The sequence below is a fragment of the Uranotaenia lowii genome, chromosome 2, assembly GCF_029784155.1.
Source record: "Uranotaenia lowii strain MFRU-FL chromosome 2, ASM2978415v1, whole genome shotgun sequence".
Lineage (NCBI taxonomy): Eukaryota > Metazoa > Arthropoda > Insecta > Diptera > Culicidae > Uranotaenia > Uranotaenia lowii.
In genome coordinates this window covers 266,876,072-266,902,889 of record NC_073692.1, presented here as the reverse complement: position 1 = coordinate 266,902,889, position 26,818 = coordinate 266,876,072, and the positions used below count along the sequence as shown (strand labels likewise).

General features: G+C 36.4%; 1 protein-coding gene across 1 annotated transcript in view; it reads left to right on the top strand.

The window, feature by feature from the left end:
- Positions 1-26,818, top strand: part of LOC129742615 (small conductance calcium-activated potassium channel protein-like) — a 466,288-nt gene that overhangs the window by 366,854 nt on the left and 72,616 nt on the right. Inside the window, exon 2 of the mRNA XM_055734542.1 lies at positions 19,102-19,739. Within this exon, the coding sequence (XP_055590517.1) occupies positions 19,184-19,739 (556 nt within the window). The 5' untranslated portion in view covers positions 19,102-19,183. The remainder of the gene's footprint in view (positions 1-19,101; positions 19,740-26,818) is intronic.

Below are 26,818 nucleotides of genomic sequence, written 5' to 3'. Positions count from 1 at the left end.
CTTCTTCGCTGTTTCGTTCCGTCGCCTTGCTTCCGGGTCCAGCTGCCACAATCGGTTCTTTTCAGAGCCCCCCGAACGAAAGAGTTTGGATCTCGGTCAACCAGGCGATCGAGATCCCCCCGAGCCTTGACCGCGAGGCAGCGTCATGAGGACCTGTCTCCACTGATGGGACAACAATGCGTGGTTGTCTCTTAAGGTCCAATCCCACGAGAGGAGCGGACCATCAGTGGTAGTTTTCCCAAGCGCTCACATCGACCCGGCCTTGGCCTCCAGGCAGACAGTCTGCGGACCTGCCTCCACTGTTTGGCAACCACCTGGGGTTGTCAAAGCTTAATCTCTGAGGAGGAAGGGCAAGCAGTGATAGTTTTGCCAAGTGCCCTCCCGAGTACAGTCCAATGGCTTTTCATGGCCACAACAATTAGATTTGAGTAAAATCAATCTTCGATACCTTCGAACGAGGTATCATGTAACAGCGGGGTAAGATTAGGGTTACCATATCCCACGAAAGCAAAAAGAGTACATTGAGATCATTTATCCAAAAGGTCAGAAGAAACGTCAAACAGAACCCCACTTATCCGAACTCCAGTTTTCTGAGCTCCCGCGTTTTCCCAGCCATCAGGTTGACACAGGGTCTGTATACATATGTATCGAGATCTGCGCCCGGATGGTATGCAAAAGAGTGTACAGTAGAACTCCGCTCTCTCGAGGTAGTCGTTTTGGAGGGACTGCCTCGGATAAGTGAAACCTCGGATTAAACGAAATACATTGACAAACCCTTTGGCTCTGGTATTGCATATCATCCAGGCGCATTGTTCGGTACTTACATGAATTTTATTTTTCTATTTAATCGACGTTCCTGGTAAGTTTAGATTTTAAACTTGCCAGAGACGTCAATTAGTAGCAAAATAGTATATCGCGATGATAAAACACTTTTTTACATGGATTTTGGAATAGAATGATGACTCGGATAACGCGGAAGCTAGGATAATCGAAGCTCGGATAAGCGGGGGGGCTCTACTGAATATATTTCGTGCTCTCTGGGGTGGCACCGAGATATTTCAATTTAATCAAATTCTGTTAATGTCTTGGAGGTCATGTGACTTACATGACAATTATAAATTTTCTTTTAAAATATTCTTGTACTATACCTTAATTTTGTGCATATTGATAACTATTTGCATACTGAAAGGCGTTCATTAAAATAAAATGTGAATTTAATTTGTTGTAAGCTGTATTCCTTTCGAAGTTTTTGCATAAAATGTGTAACATCTTCATATAATGAAAAAAAAAAACGTTGGTTTAGTTTATCTGATCAAATGTGTTTTAACAGAAAAATAATACATGTGGCGAAATTAAACAAAAAGAATAGTGGGCGCACTATTCTCGATCGAAAAAGAGTACGAATGGTGTCCCTAAAGGGTGATACGGTCAAAATTTGGTCAAGGGAAAACGCGTGAATCGTTTATTTAAAAAATCAAATTAAGTTTCTTTTTCAAGTTTAATTAGTATAAAATTCAGGAAAAACATTCAGTTAGGCTTCCGCTTCTCCAAATCCGAATTGCCGGGCCTTACGCTTAACCCCTGCCATCAGATTTTGTACAGCCACCTTGTCCACCTTCTTCGCCGCCTTGAACTGCTGCTCGTCCTTAGCAGTTTTTTTTGGTCTTCTTTAGGTTCCGCTTAGCAATAGCCCAGTATTTCTCAATTGGGCGGAGCTCTGGCGTATTGGGAGGGTTCTTGTCCTTGGGAACAACCTGCACGTTGTTGGCGGCGTACCACTCCATGGCCTTTTTACCGTAATGGCAAGATGCCAAATCCGGCCAAAACAGTACGGAATAACCGTGTTTCTTCAGGAAAGGCAGCAGACGTTTATTCAAACACTCTTTCACGTAAATTTCTTGGTTGACAGTCCCGGAAGCTATGAAAATGCTGTTTTTCAAGCCACAGGTACAGATGGCTTGCCAAACCAGATATTTTTTCGCGAACTTTGACAGTTTCATGTGCTTGAAAATATCTGCTACCTTTCCCGAAAATATCTGCTACCTTTCCCCTTCCTTTTGCCGTATAAAACTCCTGTCCCGGAAGCAGCTTGTAGTCGGATTTGACGTAGGTTACGTCGTCCATTACCACGCAGTCAAACTTCGTCAGTATCGTCGTGTACAGCCTCCGGGATCGCGCTTTGTTTATCATCGCGATTTGGAGTCACTACCTTCTTGTAAGTCGATAGTCCGGCTCGTTTTTTGACTCGATGCACGGTTGTAGACGATACCCAACAAACATTTTTCCTGATTAAAAACGCCAATTCTCCGATCGTATGCTGTTTTGAAGTGCTGATTGCTGTTTCAGCTTTCTTTCTGAAGAAAGAAATATTTCAGCGCTGTTTCAGCGTATAAGGAAGTTTTATTTCAGCCAATAGAAAGTAGGGGAAAATTGGCTGAAGAATAACTCGTTCAGCCTTTGTCCAACCATTTTTGACACCTTCAAATTTGACAGCCGTCAGCTGTACAAGGGTAGCTTCGAAAGCGTCTTTCAGCAATATCAAACTTTTTGTTATTCATGACGAATCAAAATAATTATCTTGTGAATCGTCTAATGATTCGAAATTTCTCATTTTGCATGATAAAATGGCTTTGCCGGGAAATTTACATTTTAATTCTCGTAGCAATTTCAATTTCTTCATATGAAATTGACCTTGGTTGAGAAATATTTTGGTCGCTTAAGAGCGGCACTTTTCTGTTCCTTCGCAGAATGCATGGTTGGTTCTGCCTTCTGCGGCATGAGACCAACAAGTCGTAGGTTCAAAGTTCGAGACAAGTTCAAATGAAGAAAAAATAACACGGGAGGGAAAAATTAGCTGACAAACATCGGACATCGGTCAACATTCTTTTTGTTTTTTTTTTGTTGCTCCGTCAATTGACGTTTCATGTGGTTTCATGTCATCTTCGCTGATTAATTTCTCCAGATCTCGATGTTTAAGGGCTGAACAGCAGCTTCTCTCTGAATTTGGATTGCCTTCTTTCAGTAAGATAGCTGATTTAAAATTAGAACTAAACAATGTTTCAGCGGTTGTTCAGCAAAAAAAGTTTGTTGAGTATACCCAGCTTATTTGCGGCATCTCGGAGAGATAGGATAGGGTTTCGCTTGAAACTACCGGCAACTCTCTTTGTCGTCTCAGCGGCTTCCGGTTTTCGATTTCCCCCCAAATCCAGACTTCCTGGATGTTGAAAAACGTTCCCCAAACACTTTAATTACATTTGTAGCGGTTGATTTAGCAACTTTTAGCGATTTTTCCAGCTTTGAGTGCGAGTAACTCGGATTTTCGCGATGCGCGAGCAATATTTTGATACGCTGCTCTTCTTCCTTGTACGGCATTTTGACAACTGAAGAGTGAATTCCAAAATCAAAATAGGAGCATCATTCTACACATACACACCTTCAAAATGAGGGGTGTCAGGTTTTTTAAATGCAAAATTGATAGAAATAGATATTGTAAAGTAGATTATTGACCAAATTTTGATTATATCACCCTTTACCATTTTATTCATTCAAACACAAGCTCTACATTACATATTAGAAGTTAAAAGCGAAACTGAGTTCGTACGGAATCATTTATTATTTACAAAAAAAAAACAAAGTAAGGTCATCAACTTAGATACGTATGAAACTAGTACAACATGTAACGATAATCGATATGAACTAGTTATAAATACGTGAAATTCGAAAGATTGCATAATTTTTGCACATTGCACAACCTTTTCAAACAAAAATTTGTCCAGTTTAACTATGAGGATATTGAAAAGAGTATCTTCCCTAAGTGTTGACCTTGAACTTGTAAGTACCAGTGCTAAAGTACTGAACGCTCGTTCTACCGACACCTGGTTTGATGGCGTCGGGAGAATAACTGCAGCAATGCAGCTTAGTTCGGGAGGACTGGTTTTCCTGTTTAGCCAGAAATCCCAAACGTCGAAACTACAGCTCTTTCGTTGCTCAACTTCGATCGCTTTGAGCTGTTGGTTGAAATTATGATCATTGGCAATATTCGTTTTTATGTTTCCGCCCAAAAAATCAGAAAGGAAGGAATCATTTTCATTCTCCTCTTTTAACGAACTTTGTTGAGATTCTAAGGGGGCTGGTGCTGGGGACCTCAGTTGTTGGATACGGTTCCAGGTATCGACAAGGTACCCCTGTTATGAAATTTAAAAAAGACATACCTACACATAGACTGACTCGATGTCTAAAAAGTATCATTTTCGCTCAGAAGAAAAAATCTTTTCAAGAAAACCTATATATTGGAACAAAACAATTTAAAGTTTTGGTTTCACAGAAGAAGGAAGAAAACTGATGTTGATTTTTCAAATTGACAAAAATAAAGAAAACATGACATAAAGAACAATAACAAAATAAAAATGACAAAAATGATAAAACTGACAGAAATTACAAAAATGACAATATGTCAAAAATAACAATTATGACAAGAAAGACAATTTTTTTTTCTCGAGGGATTTTAAGCATATTTATGGCTTATTCATCCCGGCAAGAAAGACAATGACAATAACATTTACCTACGACAAACAGGGGCAATCAATTTGTTATTTGCTCTAAGACCAGGCCCACCAATGGTTGCTAAACCTCGAATCGAGTACATTCAGCAACATATCTATCAACCCATCAGTTTCTATCGAGTAATTTCTATCGTCTTTGAAATTCTCGACTGTTCATATCGCAATGAGATGAAAAGTGGAGCGAATGAATACGAAGCACTTTTGTTTCATATGAGTAGCGAGTAGAAGAAGGCTCTCTTCGATCTGATGGAAGAGAATAATGTGCTCGAAATCGACTAACGATGAGATGAGACGAATAAGAAAAAATCTCTCTTTCGATTATTTGTTTCGACGATTCCTAGGCCTGGTTCCAAGTTGTTTACCACCGCACGATATCGGAATTATTTCCCGAATTAAATTTTGTTGAATTCCCGGGGGTTTTTTTCGATACTTAGTATCAAAAACAGCATGCAACTTCAAACGACTAATTATCTAATTTTCACTCAACTTTACAAATAGCAAATCTCTATACAAAAAAAAAAACTAGCCAGAACGGCATTCGCGCTCAAACCAATCGGCTCCAGACTCGGGTGGCAACTGGAGATCACGAGCAGGTTGGCTGGGCAACGATAGGTCGTCACTTACCAGACTGGTTCCCATATGTAACATCAAGTTTACACATGTTTTGAACTCGGGAATTGATACATCTTCCCAGTTTTCTTCCAGATGAATTCATCCATATTTGTTTCTCCAACAAAGGATGAAAAAACATCGAAAAGCAGTTCAGAAAAATCGCTTCGATCACCTCCTTTTGTCGAGTTCGTAGGCCTGGTTTTCCCGCGAAACCAATTTTTAATTTTACTATATTGTCATCTTTCCAAGCATCGCTGACTTCTTGGTGCTTCTAAATTTCACTATCATTATCAGTATCCGGATTTCCATCATAAAATTCTCTCTTACTTTCACTGTTCAGAATAACATAGTTAGATTTTTTTCTTATTTATTTTTCTTTCGAAAACTATTTCATCACTATCACTACCACTTGCTACTTACATTCTCGCTTGGAGATTTAACATCTTAGAGGAGTATACGTGGATTCTTCCTGGGACATTTTTTGATACCACAATTAATGATCTTTTGTTTATTACTAAAAAGTTGAACTTTGATTGCTCCCATGCTTCGCGAAGCCTGTGTAAACATCGAAAATTAATGCTATTTTCCGAGAAGTGTAAAGATTTGTTTTTTCGCTCAGCCAACATGACCCAGCCACAAATATCCTACACTTGACTGCGTCACCTTTTCCTTTGTCGTCTAAAACGTCTACTGGGACTCATAAAACAAACAACGTGATGGCAGAGGAAAAAAAAAACACCATCTACCAAAACCATCCCTCATTATGTTCGCTGATGCATATGATGGAGCTTCCCAACTTTTAGTTGAGGTGTTTTACTTTTCCATTCTTTTGAAAGCAGCGAAGATATCCTTCTCCTAATTTATCAATCTTTTTTTGAGAATTAACTAATATTACTTAATGATGTCTCTACTATCACTATACTTCTGGTTTTGAATTGGTCTCTTGTAAAATGGACCCGGAACGGTTGAAGCACACTGTCAGGTACGCTCGCTCGAATAATCTTGCTTTAAGTTGATCAACAAATAAACAGACCCTTTCTGGATCCCTTCCAATGCCAAAAACTTTCAGATGGCAGACAAGGGACCACCTTTCGGGGGCACTGCCATGTAAGTCAGAAGGTGCGTGACACAGATCCTTAGCCAGATCCCTGCTCCATTTTCGTCCAAAATATACATATGTACATACGTAGGTGTAGTTTGGAACTACCAAAACATGTCTTGAATTTTCAGGCTTCAGGCATTTTCAGAAGAAAAAAAAGAGACAAACTTGGCGGTGTATTTGCTTGACTTGTTGCTGTGTGTCTTCTGAAAACTAAGCCAAGAAACGGAAGAACCCAAAAAAAAAAAATAACACGGTGCTACCTTCTTTCATGGTTCATTACCAGATGGTATCAGTGACCTCTGTGTTTGTGTGCTTAGAGATGATAAATTATAATAGCTTTAGTTGATCAAATCAAAAAATATATGAGGAGGGTTGAACCGTATGAAAAACTTTAAGAAGGGATTCATTACTATTTTAAGATCTTTGCAATGTTCTGACTTTATTTTCCCATGCACCAATATGTCATGTAAATTGTTTACAGTTCCTTTGCAGCCTTGCAGCAAAATTGTTTGTAATACTTCTTGGAAGATATACGGCAACAACGGAAAAGTGTTTCACCCGTGAAAAAAAGTTGTAAGCTGCCTACAAGATTCGTCCAGAACAATATGGAAGGAAGCGTTTTGCTAATCAATTGTAGAAAAATATTGCGCTCCATTTAGTTCCATTAGAATTGATTCAAAAGTTGGCATTTCGAAAGGTGTTCCCTGCATACATTTGTTTGGTCCTCGCAGATTCATCACCCACTTATATATTCTTCGTCAATTTCTTTGTTTATCGATGGTATGTTTGTATAAACATTTAGTGAAGGGGGCATGGTCTTATCATGGTGGATGAAAATAACAGGAAGAATATTGAATTTTAGAAGTTTTTGGTTTGGTAAAATATTCACACTTTCAATCAGGATGATTGGCTTTCCCCAAGGGAACTGATAATCAGATAGCCAATATACTGTATCTTATTGCCGCACTTATTTCTTATAATGCACGAGTTTCATTAACGACAGAAAACTTCTCCACAAAAATAGGTCGATCTTTTGAAATAAAGAGCTCAGCATCAAACGTCGCAATTACTTTTACATTTGTTAAGAAGCATATGCACTGAAGGCTTAATCCGATTTGAATTGGAGATCATAGAGTTTGTCTCTAGAGTTCTCGTTCCTTATTAATTTTCCGAATAGATTTTGAGGATCTGTAACGCCCAGACATATACAATCAAAAGGAATGTCCATGATATGAGCCACAAGATCGAGCTCTTGCAAAACCAACCAAAGTTTCAAGATTTTTCTACCCAAAATTAAATTTTTCGTCTAAACTGTACAATGATCATTATTTGTTTTGCAATGAATTGTTCGTCAAGTTATGTCGTGAGACGGAATACTATGAAAATAAAAATAAATAATGTTCGTTTGGGCAAATCTCTTATTAACTAGATTGTAAATTACTAACATTTACCTAGTAATCTAAGCATACCGAGGTGATGTAGCCCTTATTGTTTGTCATTTTTATGGGTTTTCGAATGACTTGCAACCGTGTCGTGCGACACGAATGAAGAAGGAAGGACTTGAAAATTACTTCTTAGAGAGGTTTTCCCAACGAGAACGTCTGGATTAATAAATGATTGTTGTTTATAAACTTTGTACAGTGATTAAAAGGAGAATTCGAGAAAACAGGATAGTCAAACAAAAGTTTTTTGGAACCGTGGACTTTGGAAAATTGGTCCAATTCTGCCGAGCGCTGTTTGAAGATTCGTGGATGGAGAAAACGATGCTTACAAGGATAGAGAAGTGCTTAGTATCCTTGGTTTATCCTAGAGAAAAGGAAAGACTAAAATTCATCATTTCGAAAGCATACTCGACCATTCGCACCTTCAAGTCATCCAAGATGTCGGGTTATCCAACGTTGGAGAATGACAAGTGTCTGCTGCCGTTTGAATGTCCCGCTAAGGAAGAACTGCTACAGGATGAGGTGGAGCCGACGAGTTTGCGAACGGAGCAGACGATTTCGGATGAGGCGAAAGAAAATGGTATGTTGAGAAATAGAATTTTAAATCGGAGCAACGTTGATGATGAGGTAATTTTGTATCAAAATCAGAATATTGTAGTTAAAGATTCGATGGATTTAGATGTTGTGGATGAATGTGTGTTTAATGACATGAAAGAACATGATGTGATTGATGATGTGCTGGATGAGAGTACTGGAGATGAAAATTTTGTGAAATAGGGTATAAAAAATAAAAATATGGTTTGAGAGGAATTTGAGTGAGTGTATAAAACATGGGGTCAAACAATTCTGTTTTAAAGAGAAATATTGATGATTTCAAGAATATCGACGACTTCATTTTGTTTAAATAAGTCACAAAAAATAACCAATGTGGAATTGATGGGGGCTGATTTTAAGTCACTCTATGGCGACAGCTGGTTGAATGTTAGAGCAGTTGAAGTGGCTATGAATGTTTATTTAAATTATGATGATTGCAACGGCATTAACTGGACAATTAGATTGATTTAATTGTGGAATCTACGTTATATTCATTGCCCGTTGATGCCTCGTTTTAAAAAGAAATCTGAAATGTTTTAAAGGGAAGGGAAGGGATTAATCACCGTAATTTACGTTTATTTCTTTAATTTATCGGCCTTATCGGTGAAAAGAGATGTCCTTTTTAGTAGGAACATCTAAAGATTATGGAATTTTATAGATGGATAGAAGGTTAGATGAAATGGAAGATGGTAAATTCTACCCGCTCATTTTCGCCATCTTTCATTTCATCTAACCTTCTATCCTATAAAATTCCATAATCTTTAGATTTCCACAATGTATTTATTGTGTTTCTAATCAAACACATAGTGAAAATAAATTTACAATTTATGGTTATTACAGCCCTGAAAAGTCATGCCGACTTTTCAAACACATTGCATCCTTGCCTCAAGATCAAGGAATAAAATTTGAAGTGTTTGTGAACCAAACGCCGGTAAATCATTTTAAAAAAATGACAGAACCGTGTAAACGACTTGCGGTGCAAAGATTAAGAAATGATACCTTGCATCTACAGCCTAGACAAATTTTTCAAAATCGTCATAAAAAAGTTTAAGAAAACGTTGACGAGACCACAAATTGCGTACCTGCTCAATCTTCAAGCTTAGTAAGATGAGCAAGACACACTGCCTTGGCCGAAAATGATAGAAATAAAGATTCTATCGAAGCCATTTGTAAAAACCCGATTTAATACACTTATCAGTGGATTGGAGGCTTTCTTACAGAGTGTCAATTATCTTTGGAAATAAATGACACAATAATGGATTCCTTATTTCTGAATTATTTATTATTAATCTATAAAAAAGATTATGATTAAAGAAAATCGATAGCAAAAATTACTAAACTCAATATAAAAAAAGGTGCCCAGTACGTTTTTTGGAGGATAAACGAACTTATATTCAACGAGTTCATTTATAATCCAAATAATTCAAACTGTTAAAGTTTGAGAGCCACATATCTCGACGCTCACTAGTGGTCAAGGGGTTAACCTCCTAAACTCTCATGCTAGATGGCGTGGGAACGATTCTCTGCTGTTTTATGAAATTTTTGTCAAATTTTTGATCGCCTTTGTAATTAATTTAGCGATTGCTGGCTACTGCTGCTGAGCAAATGGCTACCTTTTTTGGAGCCAACGTAAGCATGATATGTTCTATGGAATAGAAAAATTTTAAACAATTTTGTTTTTTTTTGGTTTTGAAATAAGTCCTACAGGAAAAAAAATGCAATTTTTTGATACTAAATTCATCAAAATCGTGAAACCTAGAATAGGAGTTAATGTGTTAAGAACGTTTTTATGGAACATACAAATTCCCGGACATCATCGTAACTCGTCGAGCTGAGTCGATTGGTACCTATAAAGTGGGGTCTTGGACCCTTAATTAATGATATCCCCAACTGACCGTTCCCTATGCCTTTCTGTAAGAAAGCCAAAAAGGTGCCCAGTACGTTTTTTGGAGGATAAACGAACTTATATTCAACGAGTTCATTTATAATCCAAATAATTCAAACTGTTAAAGTTTGAGAGCCACATATCTCGACGCTCACTAGTGGTCAAGGGGTTAACCTCCTAAACTCTCATGCTAGATGGCGTGGGATCGATTCTCTGCTGTTTTATGAAATTTTTGTCAAATTTTTGATCGCCTTTGTAATTAATTTAGCGATTGCTGGCTACTGCTGCTGAGCAAATGGCTACCTTTTTTGGAGCCAACGTAAGCATGATATGTTCTATGGAATAGAAAAATTTTAAACAATTTTGTTTTTTTTTGGTTTTGAGATAGGTCCTACAGGAAAAAAAATGCAATTTTTTGATACTAAATTCATCAAAATCGTGAAACCTAGAATAGGAGTTAATGTGTTAAGAACGTTTTTATGGAACATACAAATTCCCGGACATCATCGTAACTCGTCGAGCTGAGTCGATTGGTACCTATAAAGTGGGGTCTTGGACCCTTAATTAATGATATCCCCAACTGACCGTTCCCTATGCCTTTCTGTAAGAAAGCCAAAAAGATATGCTGACACTATTAATAGTAAAACCCAAATTCAATTTATTCATCAAGTCAGTATGCAACCTTTTGGGGTAATAACATTAAGCCATTAGCATATTTTGATGGGACTGCTGGAATGTTTGAATGTTTATTAGATTTTAAAAACTCTGATTTAAATATTGTTCTTTTAGTTAGAGTAAAATATGACTCACACGATACAGATCAAAATAAAGTTTACATACCAGATTACTGACAGATAACTTCTGATTTGCACGCAATATCTTTACAAAATAGCTTAAGCTTGTATATGAATTCCTTCAACAAATTTTTTTCGAAATTTTGGGTTCTTTCGGAGGCATTGTAACAGACAATGCTAAATCAAACATTTATGCTCTTTTTATGACATTCAGTAGAATGAGTTTAGTTGATTATATCAATAATTCATATTCATGGATTTAATTTTCTGAAGAATTGAAAAATGAAAAGTTGAACAACATTTGTAGAATTTATTTATGCGATGCTCATTTAACAAATAAGCACTACGCACTAATCGATAAGAAAGTGGGTATATTAAATAAAAAAAAATAGGCTTTTATTCTAAGGTCATTGTTGTTGGAATGTATTATTTAACCAGCTATGAACACTTAAAAGTATACTGGAAGAATTTTAGATAGTTCTAGATACTTCTTCTTTCTGCGGATGGCTGCGATTTGAACAAATCTTACTTACATTTTTTTTTGCAATTAATAATATAACAGATGATATAATATAACAGATGATATATAATGAAATAAATTCTTTGAATAACCGACTGTCCTCCATATATAATAACCCACCCAAATTAATTTTACAGTGAACTATTAGATTTTGCAAATATATTTTTTAAAAGATATATGAACTTGCTTGTTCTATGGATTCCTCTTTTGCACTCTAACGAATCTATTGATTTTAAACATGATCTAAGAAAAAGCAATGCAACTGTTGAGGGAAAATTTTCAGAGTATAAGCAGTATTCGGAAACCAAGAGCTTGAAACTTGGACAAGGTCGAAAAAAATAATAAGGGCTGTAAATGAATTAGAAAATAATCGCTTTCAAGTTGTGCGAGTCATAGAAAATCAATTCCAATGTCGAATTTACAAGGCCGATATAATTAAAAAGCCAAGTGAAATTTTTAGAAGAAATCAATTTATTAAGAAAAGGAAACTTGAAGATGAAAATTATGACCACATCCACGACTATTTGTATGAAGTGGATACTTTGAAACGAAGAAGGAAAACAGCTTTGGCGATGATTCCAGATTCAAAGCTTAAACCAAAAACTTTCTTTGACTTGAAGCTTCCTAAATTGAAATGCTCAAACACTCCAGCTTCAAAAGTGGGGAATATAACCTCTAATATAGAGAATTGTATCAGTGAAACTATTCTTTTAAACATAATAGGTCCAAATAATGCCGTTAATATAGCTTATTACTATTAAGCATTTGACAAAAAAAAATCAATTTGTTGTAAACCATAGTAGATTAGATTCACTGTACGTGGCAGACTTGAAAACACTCGATGGTAATAACTAGCTACCATCAAGTGTTTTAGATGACTGCCTGAATTTAGTTTTTAAAAGGTTTGGGGTTTTAGACACTTTTGTTGTATCAGCATTTTATACGATAAAAATTTTCAAAATAAACATTATAAACTACCCAAGTAACCAATAAGCTCTGATAAATTGCTCTTAGTTAGCATTATAGCTGGATATAGAATAGGCCTGACAGAGCTAAACTGCTCTGAATTCCACTCAAGGGCTGATTAAAAGCCACTTTTGGCCTGCAATTCGACCGATTTACGGCCTATGAGGAAATGTCAAAATATTTTGCTAGTGGGTACAACCCACTGAATAAAAAAGAACAAAAAAAAAGTTGTTTACATCTTCTGTCTTTTTCCCGCCTTGAACTATTTTCATTTTTTATCTTTCCCTCCTTTCCCTTCTCAGCTGATTTTTTTTAGAACAAAATACTTGCTGCTGGAACGGGGAATCGAACTCCTGATATCGATTTTGTCAACGTCTTTGCTTCATAAACCATCCCAGCCATGCATCCAACTTGAAAAAATTACCATACTTAAGCTGAAGCTTAGGCTTGATGCTAACAGAAAAAGAAAAAACCCGGCATAGTTTTTGTTTTTAAATTTTCATTATTTTATTCATTTTGTTCTTCTCACTGGTTTACACAGAACATGCATTTTAAAGCTTAAAATAATCACAATTCAACTATGGTCATTACGAAAATTTCTCTTTGAAAACACAAAATCACTAAGGCAGCTTCTTCAGGGTAAATTGCGCGGTAGACAGGGTGAAGGGTCCAAACACTGCAAATTTTTTTCGGGCGGATCCAATTGTACCTTCCATGTGCTTGCTTCACGGTCCCTCCGGATTTTCCACAACTTCAAGGGCGATTCACTGGTTGTCCGCCGAAGGCAGCAGATAGAGGAGCTCGAAGTCATCTCAAACCGTTGATTATAAGGCATTTTTTTCCTTCGTTCTTCGAAAATAATTTTCACCGGCACAAACTTATTACATGACTGAATAGACAGCTGGATAGAAGATTGTTATTTTTGTTGCATTCAAGATTTTTTGTTTACATTTTTTTGGAAATGTCACCCACAAAGCCCGTTAAAGGCATTCTCACCGGCTTTCTTAGCTTATATCAGGCTTGTTTGACGTTCGAGTGTGACATGGCCTATTAGCATTTGTAAACATTATTTACAGCTAATTGGCACTAGAATGCTGTTATTCGTCTCTTCTGAGGCTTATAACAGTGCTTAATGGTTTGCTGGGTATGTATGTTCAAAATTACATGGTTTTATTAAAAAAGTCTTAAATAAATCATTTGTTCTTCTTCCAGTTTTTAAAAAAGCCACTTTTTATTGGTTATACTGGATATAAAAAAGGATATTCTTTTTACCCCGAGTGGACACAAAACTTTTTCATTATTCAATACATGCAATACTATTTAGAAAATGGTGTTGATATTGGGGTTTTGTCACCAGCTATTTGGGCGATAGGGGAATCGAAATGTGTACATCAAAACGATTCTTTTAGTTGTGGAATTTATGTCATTTGCCATTTGCACTGAGGACATTTTTGCAAAACAGAAAAACCAAGAGTATTACTTCTTGGAGCCTTCTGAAAAAAGAAAAGATCTTTTAAATTTAATTGTGGGCAAACTTTTTGTCAACATGGTTGCTTGCGCATTTTGTGGTAAAATGAATATGTTGAATTCCGGACAGTGTGATATTTGTAGAAGACTTGTCCATTCCGCTTGTGATGGTAATAATGTTCTCAGTGGAGAAATTGGCTTTTTATGCACACTCTGTAAAAAAAATTTCAAAGAGAAAGAAAAAGTGGTTGAAAGATCAAATACAATGAATACAACTAACTGATAGTTAATTTTCCGTTAATATCGATGCAATCATTATACAAAGGGCGAAAACAACAATCTATCTGTACTGCATTGATAAAACAGCGATCAATTTGTGCATGCTTGACTTTTTAAGCAATATTGGTCAGTTCTATTCCAAAATATAAGGTTGGAATATGAAGAAAAACAAGAATTTCAGTGGTAACAGAAAAAGACACCTATAGGCAAGAGAGAAGGATACCGAGTTTAAATCCAGCGAACGTCGTCAGCGAGATCAAAATTTAAAGAGGTTCTGTTTTACACGACCGTAATCCTAGAGTTACGAATGTATTCGTCATTTGTGTCATTTTAGTTCCATACAGGCTGGCCCGACATTTCTGAACGTACCATCAGACTGCGTAGTCACGTTCAAATCTGTACTTTCAATCAAAAAAATCTTTTTCAACAGTGCCATTTGGACAAAAATCTGTATCAAAGATATTGAAATTCTCTATGGTGAAGATAAGCAACATCTGTGGTTTTTGAACGTTGTAGCAGTACATGGGTTCATAAAAAACATATGACTAACCAAAAAAAATATCACAATTTGATTTTTTATGCATTTTGTAAAATATTACTTCATACTATGGAGAAAGATTCCTAGGTATATTTTTCACTTCGTTAACTTAAACTTTTTACTATCAATTACTATCAGTCGCTCCGGTGAGGGACTCGGTAGGCTATGATTGTTCAAAGCTGACGCATTTTTTTCTGTCAGCGAAAAATTTTAATATCTCAAAAATTGGAATTATTCTTTAAACTTTATGAAGTGCTAAAGATATTTTTATAAGTGATAAAGTGATTGTTGTTTGGAATAGACCAATACCACGGTTTACTTCCCCCTTAATTAGAAGAGCTATGCTTCCCAGTGGCCTGCCGAAGATCAGCGATGCAGTTCTAGATCCCTTGAACATCAGAGACGGACGTTTGATAATGCTTTGGTGAGCTCGTTCTTTTTCCTTTTTTTTGGGATTATAGAGAATAAGATGAGAAAATATAATCCAGTTGAAATAAAATGAATCAAATGCATAGCAACACTATTGGAAGAGCACATTTATTGACAGGATCTGCCGTTAAAAGGAGAAGAAATCTGTTGGAGAGAAAAAGAATGATGCACGAAATTGGAATGAGAAGAACGGATTTCTGTACAGACTAAATTCACAAACAGAGGTTTGTTTCTTGAACGCCGTCGAGGCGTCTTTGGAATACGCCAGTTTAGGAAAAATGTTCGGTCGGTCTCGACAGAGATAGGTTCCATTTGAAGAACATTTTAACCAGAAAAAAATAACTATACATAGTTAAACAAAACTTTGCATTTTACTTTGTGTTGAAGAACTGTGTTAATTAAACTTATTTTTGGATTTCATCTCTCAATTATTCAAGAATATCTTAATTAAACCATAACACATTAACATTTGTTTGCTCAAGCGTGGCTTCTTATGTTACTTAAGCACGTGTGCGGCTTTCTCGGAAGTTCCTTTCGGCGAACCTCTTCTCCCTCTGCGGAACTAAGCTCGTTTGGTCGTTCCTTGGTCGGCTTATCGGGCCGAGGGTTCGGAACGGTGTTAAAAATGGCCAATTGTGGCCAATTTCCGGTTACGTTAAATTTCCGCGACAGCGCCACGCCAACACTTGCAAGAAAATGGCGTTTCTTTTCCGCGTGGACGGTTTTGACCAAAGGGCTGAAAGAGAAGCAAATTTCCGAACTGACATTTCAGTACCGCTCTGACGTTTTGGTACCAAAATGCCATTGAAATCAAAGGGAAACTGACGTTCTGGTTCCAAAAAGTCAGTACGGTCCGTTTGTATGTGATTTGACAGTTGCTTCAGTCCTTTGGTTTTGACAGCTTTCATACACGCTCCGTTTGGTTTTCTCAGAGCTGGATGCTTTTAACTCGAAACTGCACGCTTGGCACATTTTAACCTATTTTGGTTTCAATTTAGCAAGACGCTAATTTTAATCAGTATGGAAATGGGTTTAATGTGTTACAAATGCCATTTGGTCGTATCGTATTTTTTTCTTTTTAGGACTAATTATGTATGTAGAAACTTAAGTGCAACATAACTAGTTTGTAAAATGAAAATGGATCTCTTCAAAGGAATCTTCTTCCACTGAGATTCATTGAGTAAGCATATTGAATTGCATCTTTATAATTCCTAGAAGTAAATTATATTTTTTACGTTTTCAGCATGATTAAAGTTTGTCTGCGTTTTAATTTTTAAAGTATTTTTTCTTGTTTGCTGCAAGACTTGCTGAGTACAGTTAGCGTCCAATACCAGTGGGCTCAAACGAACTCTTTAGTACGGGGAAATGGACTGCAAAGAAAAAAACTCGGGTAGTAATTCATGTAGTTTCGAACAGCGGTGCCAAATTTGAAGTCTGTTTCACAAAGAATCTGGTCGGATAAAATAGATCATTTCTCCGCAAAGAAATAACTTACAACAAAAGTAAAAATGTCATTTTGTAGGGTCTTTATTGCACTTTAAGTAAAAAAACATGAAAATCAATCGTCAGCTTTTCGGATGAATTCTCGAACTTTTTTTGTGAGACCACCCATCATTTTCTGCACAGTACTGCTGGTAACCTCATTCGCCATCTTGTTCCACCACTTTTCCATTTGAGCGGGTTTTCTCATGGTTCTGTCACATTTCTTCAGTTTACCCTTAACTATTGCCCAATATTTCTCGATGGGACGAAAATCCGGATTGTTTGATGGATTGATACTTTTTTCGACAAAATCGATCTTGTTCTGCCACTTAACGACATCCTGGCTGTAGTGGCAGCTTGCCACGTCCGGCTAAAATTTCACTGGACCTTTGTGGGACCGAATGAATGGCAAAAGCCTCTTCTGGAGACATTCTTCTTTGTAAACATTTCCATTCATTGTGTCCCCAGTGATGAAAATCTTAGTCTTCTTCCCACAACTACAGATCCCTTGCCAAATCATTAACTTACGAGCAAATTTATCTGCGAAAACAAACTTGAATCTACCCGCAACATTCTTTTTACGCTTCGCAAGGTAAAATTTGTTACCGGGTATTTGTCCAAAATCCATTTTGACGTATGTTTCGTCGTCCATCAAAATGCATCCGTTGTACTTTTTCAACACTTTCTCGTACAACTTCCTTGCCCTGGATTTGGCAACCAGGTCTCGTTTCAGCGTTCTGTTGGGGTGTTTGCTTGCATGATACGACCGCAAGCCTTCTCGCAAACAAATTCGTCGACCTGTACTGTAGTTCGTCTTGAACTTTTTCGCCAAATCACGCAAGGAGATTCCAGGATTATTGTGAACTGATCGAATTACCTTTGCCCGCAGCTTCCGGTCATCTGTTCCACTTTTACGCCTGGTTTGTTTTGCTCGATCCATCGTAAGGGTCTCCCGGTAACGTTGCAGCACCGAATTTACAGTCGATTTTGGATATTTCAGGAATTTTGCGATCTTTACCCCTGACCACGTCGCCCAAGCAACCAAAAGTTCGGATAACATTCCTCTATCAGGTTTAATCAGCTTAATCGAGTATGCTAATACAACTTCTTTTCAGCTCAATTTTTAAGTAGTTAAACGAACTTTAAAGTTGACAAAAAGTTCGCATAAATCGTCAAACAACTTCTAACCAGCTTCAAAATCCACTTTATAAGCAGCATAAAAAATCGAAAAAATTACTCTTCCGCTCCTTCAATTGCCTTCTCAAGTCTGCTATTTTGATTCGTATTAATCAACTATATTTGTTACTAACTCACATTACATTTTAAACAACATGTTCTTACCAAGCCTCGAACCCGAGCTCACCGCTTGAAAGTTGAGATTCATATTTGTTGCCCTATATGAACATTATGAGTAGGCAACGATTTTACTCGATGTGATGATTTTCTTTAAAATGACTTTCAGGTTCTTTATTTCTACTTCATTCCCACTTTCAAGCTGTTAAAAAGTTCTTCCGGAACTTAATGTGTACTTCATATAGTTGTTTCCCAAGTAACGATGTGTTTATTTATGCAAACACGTGTTGAAGTTCGAAAAAAGTAGATTTTAGTCTTTAAATCTACTTCAAAGTTTCTATAATACGAAGTTGCTTTTAAACGCCCGTTGGAACTAATTAAAAACTTTCAAGTTTACAAAATAGTACAACAGAGAATTTTTACGAACTATTTAGCTGTACAAAAAGACTTGCAACCCTTTGATAGCTACTTGATTTTGAAAAAAATGAGAAGTACGTAACAAGTAGATTGTTTTTCTTCATACAAACTTTAAAGTTCCAAAAAAGTAGAAACAGAAACCAAAACAGTACTTTAAAGCTTTTTTTGAGTATTGGCTGAACTTGATAAAGAATGAAGTTCCATGGACCTCGAAAAAGCATTTTGAACAGCAAAAAAGTTCCACAGAACTTTTGTACAGCTATATATGAACTTATTAGTTCGTTCCTTAAGTGATATTCGAACTTTTGGTTGCTTGGGCGGTTTCTCAACGTTAGTGTGAAGAATTTTCTCTCGCCTTTCACGTTCCATCGTCGATAACTTTTGACTAACTGCTTCAATCTTGATGGAATTTTCACCACTTAGTAAACAAACCATCCGGATCAAAACACTGTCAATAGATTCGCGATGTGACAACTAGGGACGCTGCAGTAAATGAAAAGATGCGACCAGATTCTATGTGAAACAGACTTTAATCCTGCCTTTTACATTTTACTTCCCAAAATATCAGTGTAAACGACAGAAATTAAACCACTTTACAGTTTTGATTTGTTACATTTTATTCATTCAAAAATAAACCGATTAAGATTAACCTCAGCTCATTCCCCACTACAAAAACCAGAAAATTTAATTAAGCACGTTATTTCTTTCTTTCGTTTCAGAATTTATAAACGAAAAACAATCAATTTTACATTTCTACATTTTGGAGGCAGAGTGTACCAAAAACGGCTAACGACGTAAAAAATGTCTCTCCAGAACGATACCGATCCGGCCAGTAATTCGGGCTATGGCAGTTCCGATGAGACGGCATCGCTTCTCGTGATGTCCTCGGCCAACAGCAGCAGCACAACGACCACAACGGGATCGGGCAGCATCGTGTCGACGATCGGAAAACCTCCGTCGGCCAGAATGGCAACATCATTACCATCGTCCCAGCAGCACAGTTCCTTCAATGGCCCAACAAACCAATCGACCGATGGACTAGGACTAGGAGCGAGCTCACTGATGGCAATGGCCGCAGCATCCGGATCCCTATCGGCCGGAAGTATCCTTCCCCCCAGTGCCAACAACAGCAGCAACAACAACAAACCAATTCTGATACGGCAAGACCGCACGTATCTGGCCAGCCCGCAGCTTTCATCGACGGGATTCGGTGGATCGGAGGAAAGTGCACAAGGCGAGGACGACGGCAACAATGCTCGTTCCGTTCCAGACATCGAGATGCACTGCCGGCTTGATGCGCCATCCATTGCCGTTTCCAACTCGTGCCATAGCGATTCCGGGACACGCGTCGGTGCAGGTAGGTCCTTTCCTAGTTACCTACAGTTAATTCATTTATACTTGAAATGGAGCCGTTTGCTATCTTTTAGCAGCTAGGACTATCTGTGTTTTCAACACAACGTCCATGTTGGTCCCACTGACAACAGCAGAGATTTATCGAGTGATGCTTAGTTTCTTCCTGTAACTCATCCTAGCACCAATTATTTCCTTCGCCATGTCATTCGTGATGTTCATTTACGATAATGGGGAGGATATTTGAAAACTCTTTCTTGGGAAAACTAAATTAATAACTTGAGCTGGTAAAGTACATAGTAACATTGAAAAAACTTACTGTTGACGTCTCAGTAAATTACACGAATTTTAGAGATCTAAAATTGTTTCTTCAGAATTCAAACATTTCAGAAGTGCAAAAATCTGATACTGTTATCTTATTTCGATCCCGTTGGGATATATTCTTGTTTAATTTTAGGCATTCCGTCGAGTTGTGAAATTCCAAGTAGAGTTATCAGAAAGAAATGAAAGCAGTGATAGCAGTGAATAAATGGTGAAATGTGAGCTAGGAAGCGATGAAGAAATTCATCGTATTCCTACGTACATTGAAACACGGACGGATCGATTGTGTCCGAGAGTGGAAAAAGTTATGAGATTTTGTCCGATCGGTTGAAATATGATCGGATATTTATTAGCCATTTTTAAGAGTCACGCCATCGATATCCAGTTATCTAGTGAATCATGCCTTTTTTTCTGAGACGGACTGAAATTTTTGAGGTTGGTTATGCAAAGGCTTAGCTGGTTTGCATAAATGAAGGCGAGATACAAGTACTGTAGACGCCTCAATTTAGGCAACAAAGAAGAGAAGATTCTCGGTCTGTTATTTATATGGAAAACACAATTTTAAGGGGGGGGTAGGGTCTAACGGGTATAAAAAAACACCATTTTCTCGATTTTTTTCTAGAGCTATCGTTCAAACAAATGTTTTCAAATTTTTTGCATTATACAAAGCATTGTTAAAAGAACATTTAGTAATTTTTTCGTAGAAAAATATTGAAAAATGAGCCGGTGACGGAGCATTTTCGAGGATGCCTTTTAGAAAACAAGATTTGCGGTGGACACTGTATCTCAGCACAGAATCATCTGAATTCAAAAAATCAGAGCAAAATATTTTTAATAGATGTTTTTCTGGACCCCAACGTTTTTATTTAACTTAAAAATATTTTTATGAAATTTTTGTGGCTGTTTGAAGTAAAAACTACGATTTTTCACTTAAAAATCCGCCATTTTTCACCTCTTAAATCTCCCCAAAGTAAAAAAATCAAAAAAGAAAAACGTTGGGGTCTGGTATTTTATATGTAGAAAATATGTTCCAAATTTGAAAAGAATCGGATAAGTAGTTTTCAAACGGCGTTGTCCACGGACTTTAAAAATGTGCTTTCGAGAAAAACGCGTTTGAAGTTTCTGCTCTTGTTTTCTTGCAGTATAAGATAGGAGGAGATAAAGGCCTATAACTTTTACAGTTTTGCTTCAATTGACTTGAAAATTTGACACAACATTCTTGAAATGTTTTACAATAAGAAAATAAAAAAATAAAAAAATCGATTTTTTGAAAGTGTTAGACCCTACCCCCCCCTTAATATCATCTGAACCGAAGATATGCATCGGTTAATCTATTTTATTACAGATTTCTTAAATACCGTCAACTGGGGCAACATGCAACGCTTTTCAACCTCAATGGCTTCTAAAATCTTAATGCCTACAGATAATCATACCTCTTGTGTATCAAAAACTTTAAGGTTGATGGGACACCAAATTGACGCAGTCAGATAAAATATTGGTTTTACCAGTTATATTTAAATTTTCAAAAACATGCGATTTTCACCCTACTAAGAAAAAGAGGTAAGTTGCAACAAACTCTGTTATTAATGAAAAATCAGATGAAAACGTTTGAAAATTCACACGGAAAATTGCATAAAGCATAATTTTTGGTTTTGTTCGACTTGAATTTTATATTTTTCTATCAAAAAGAATTTAAGAAAAAAGTGTAAATTTGCTGCATACATTTAGGGGTAAAAAAATACTACAAATATTCTTTTAGCTTAAATGAAATGAATGAAATTTTAATATTTACAAACGCATAATGCAAAACCATCATATCCCAGCATATGAAATCGAGATTTATGATGTTTAGTTCTTATTTTCACTTTGTTGCATTTGCCCCAGACTGGTAAGTGAATTGTAAAAATACTTATTATAAAAAATTGGTGATTGTCCGAAAAATATTTTTACACCAACAGTGTTAGTATAGGATATTAAAAGCAATATAAAGTTTGTAGATGATATCATTAAGCCAATCCGTCATACTAGGTAAAGTTTTTGACGGCATCGAAAGATGTGAAAATTTGTACATCTATTGCTCGATTTTTTTAATTTTTTGAGCATCAAAAACGTTAAAAAACTCTTTCACGATGTTGAAAACTATGTTATCATCAGTTTGTTATCATTCAATGATAACTTTATTACAGTATATTGAAATAAAAATTGAATGAGTGTTGTGGTATACAAATGTTGCATCTAACCCTGCTTTAGCATGCCCCGTTTGACGGTATCCTGAAAATTGATCTTTAAATGCGATTACAATTAAGATTTTTTTGAAAATCAGTTCAGAACATTTTAAAGACTTCTCACGTAAATCAGTATCATAAAGAGACTGTTCCTTTAAAATATTCCCCGAGACACCAAAAAGATTGCGCAATTCATGCTTGATGCAAACGTGAACAAAGTTAATGATTTTAGTTTGAAATTTGGCTAAAAAAAACTGCAATATTAACACATTGCGGTCTACACACAAGATATCTCGATTCTTCGCACGCCACTAGTATTCTTCATTAAAAAGTATAATTCAAATGTTCTCATTTTACAAAATTTAACACGACACTTCCCGTTACTCAAATATATTAAATTAAAAGAATTTTGTCTATTGGCTTCTGAAATACAAAATGCCGAATTTTGGTGCCTGTCGGGTTAGATTTTCTTGCGGCCCTTAAAGTGTTAATAATGTCAAAGAATAGACCGAGAAAGAATAGAAGTTTGTACAGATTTTTTAGGTGGATATCATATGTTTCTTTAACAGCAAATATTTCTCATATAGAATCAATGCCATAATGTTAATCCTGTGGATGATTTTTGAAATTAAAATTTGAGTTTTTCGCATTTAACAAAACAAATTCACTCAAATATTACTTATTATTTGTGATATTCAGTTAAATAACGTACATAAACTAATTCTGATAAAAATCTTAATTCTGAAAATTCAATTGACCAGCAATCTTATGTTCATGATCTGTTGAACTCCTCAACAATTTATGCTGATTGTAAAATTTATTCACAAGCTAAATCTTTTTATGAATATTGAGACTGCATTCTGATTTTGAATTCTGAACCTGAATACAAAAATTGAGCTTTGAATCTGTATCCGAATTTCTGTTATGGGTATAATTGATCCCTAGAGTCCATAACAATATATTTTCTTCTGAATGGATCTTAATTATTGGTTATAATAAAATTACTAATAGTTGTCCATTAGCTATAATGTTTATCCAGTAATTTTCTGTTCAAAAGAGACTAGAAATACTCTTATTCATCTAAAAACCAGATAATTGCGCCTTTAAGTATGCAACGACATTGGGGTAGTAGACAAACTTTTGGAATTCTCTTTGGTTGATACTTACAAACTGTGAAGTATGAACTAATATGGCAAAAAATAGTTGACGGGCATTTTACTTTCGGATTTTACTAGATTTTTCCTAGGGTCAGGGCACCCTGCACTGAGGATCAAGTCTCCTTTAGTAAAGGATCAAGTCTCCTGTAACTTAAAAAATGTCACAATTTTGTTAGTCTCACGAAATTGCTTCTAGTTTATCTACGAGTTCATGTATCGTTTTCACTTTAGGAGCATATAAACTTGAAAAGACACGATGTCAGAAAACACGCTGTCAGAAAAAAAACGGTGAGTTGCGAAGTTTTCCTAAAAGGTATGATGAAAATAAGAAAAGGGGATCAAGTATCCCCATTCTCACCTATTATATATTTTTTGTATTGTGAATGTGAATTAAAACATGAATTTTATGTCAGAAATAACGTCTCAGGATTATGTTTAAGAACTTCGAATTTGAATATATTTTTTTTTTCCTTTTCGGAAAATTATTATTTAAATACTAGCTGACCCGGTGTGCGTTGCAACACCTTCCGAAAAGAAATTAAATTTGGCGTCGTACACAAGTTACGTAACGCAAAAAATCTAGAATTTAGACCCCCTCCCCCCCCTTTGTAACAATAAGTAACGTTTGATAAGACCCCCCTTCTATAGTTACGTAACGCAAAATACCACCCCCCCCCCCCCATAATCAATTTTGAAATTAAAAGTAAAAGTACACAAAAGTTTATTTGATGCATTTTTATTCTGAAACGTTCTTATACTGCAGTGAAAAATATCAAAAGAAAAAAAATTAAAAACAGCATCGGTCCAATTTCGGCGAGTTGTTCAGAAATCACTTGTTGCTGCGTATCCGGATTTTCTTTTGATTTGTTCTAGATAAGCACCGCCTCATCCAGACACTTCTTCTTGCTGCGCTCTGGATTGGCTTTAACTGTAGCGTTGTAGAGGCGTTGAAACAGGTCGCTTTTATCCATTTTGCGGTCTTCAGGAAACTAACATTGAATGAGATGCAGTTAATGACGCGATAATATTATAACAATGAAACTCACTTCTTTCTATTTGAGGAAATTGCACACAGTCAGTTACACTGCACATAAACACTGAATGAGCTGCAGTCGATGACGTGACAGTAAAATAAACAAACCTGCAAAGCTCACTTCGATTCATTCGCGCAGTGCGCACACAAATACATAAACGGTTTTTCTGAATCAAACTTTTTTTTCCAAAATACTTAACCACCAATGAAGCTTTCGAACAAGGAGTGCGAAGATTTGCTCGCAAAAAAAAAATCAATTCTTTTCTTTATGATTCTTTCCATTAATTTGTCACGTAACTGAACCAAGTACCCCCCCTCCCCCCTATGTAACAGCAAGTAACGCAGACTCATCCCTCTCCCCCCCCCTACATGCGTTACGTAATTTGTGTACGACGCCTTTTAACAAATTATTTAAAAAAAATTTTGTATGTATCATAAGTGCTCGAGTCATGCCAAAAAAATGAAGCCCTCTTTTCTCCTTCCCATCCGCAAAAGCTGGAAGGAAGGAAGAGATCCATTTTTTTCGTAATCAAAAATTCTCATACCAAATTTGATTATATTGGTTGATAAGTTTTAAGCAATACATCAATATTTATATGGAACCCCCTTCGTTCCTCACCTCTCCACACTGCAAAGCAGAGGGGTCTGTATATTCCATTAACATATATCTTGTACTCAAATACCTTCCCAGGTCAAATTTGATTTTTTTTTGAATGATTACTTCTATACCAAGAAAATTGTATTGGACCCCCTCCTCATTTCTTATGTACTCACTGGAAAAAATATGTTGTTTCAAAAATTCATAGATCCATTTCTCGTACCCGATTGATTTCTCAAGTCATATTTGGTTCCATTTGTTTGATAAGTTCTTGATTCGTGCAAAACAATTTTATGTGAGCTCCCCTTTCCCTAACTTTTTCCCCAATTGAAGGAGAAAGGAGTCTCGAATAAGCATATTACCATCCATCGATTCCAAATGCCCTCCCATATCAAATTTGTTTCCATTTTCTCGATAAGTTCGAGTTATGTGAAAAATCGTAACGGAGCCCCCTATTCTCCTTCAAATAACCCCACTGGATGGTGGCAATAGTAGGGGAAAGTCGGGTAAGACGGACACAGCGGGTAAAATGGACACTTGCAGTATTTCGGAGGTTATAATGTTTGGAAAAAATCTAATGATGAGAATACGTTTTCCAAGGTGTATTAACACTTTCGAGATCCTCTGCTGTTTTACAGCAAGCAAGGTCTCATAATAGTAAAAAAAAAACAAACAAAAACTTACAGGCTGCACCATTCGATGTAATTTTCTCAACTTAGAATATAGTCCACAACTCGCAATATTTTCGGAAATTTCAAGCGTTTTCAACGGTGGAATCTTAATCAGGCTTCTCATTGACCATCTGGAGGAAAACCATCGAATTTGGGTGGACGGGCTTGAGCAACAAACGTCTTGAAAAAAAATTTGCAAGTTCGGGTAAAACGGACACATAAGTTTCTCAAAATATGTCAAACTTTTCTTCGGTTTAATTCTCCATATGCTTTCAGAAGACCTTGGCAAGTGCAATTGTCTGTCAAAAAGTACTCAGTACCTCAAACTGCTAAATGTTGATCCCAGGTGAAAACAGCCCTATTAATGACGGAATAACGAAACCCCCACTGTTCCGGTACCGGATTCAGAACAGTTGGATCCATTTTTGTTTAAAAACATTCTCAAATGCTTATTTCACAAAAATATGTACTGGTAAGCAATTTTTGGCAATATCTACCGCAGTGTCCGTTTTATCCGACCATTTTTAAAAAGTGTAAATTGCAAGCATGTTTTAGATTGCTATAAAAACAGTCTTAATGAAAGAAATTGACTAATGCCATTGGTTAATGTGATAGCAAACTACCTAAACTCCCCATCTGAGCGAAGACTGCGATGGAAAAGGCAATAACTGATTTTCTATTACGATTCTACCTTAGGGTGTCCATCTTACCCGACTTTCCCCTACCAAATATTCATAGAAACATTCCTCGTAACTACTCAAAAACTCTACCAAGCGAAATTTGGTTCAATTTGCTGGATAAGTTATTGAACTATGTAAAAAAATGTATGAGTGCACCCTCCCACCTTAAAATTTCCGCACAGGAAGAACAGAGGGTTCTCAAAATTTCTTACACAGCAAAAATTATTTCCTGTAAAATTACGCAAATGTTCTGTTTCAAAAAGGAGCAGGACATTTACCGTAATTTTACAGGTCGAAAACATGACTACGTGACATTTAATTTTTAGTGTACAACTTTTATACCCCCACCCGACAAGTTTCACGCAAATCGGTCCAGTAGTTTCCGAGTCTATAGGGAACAG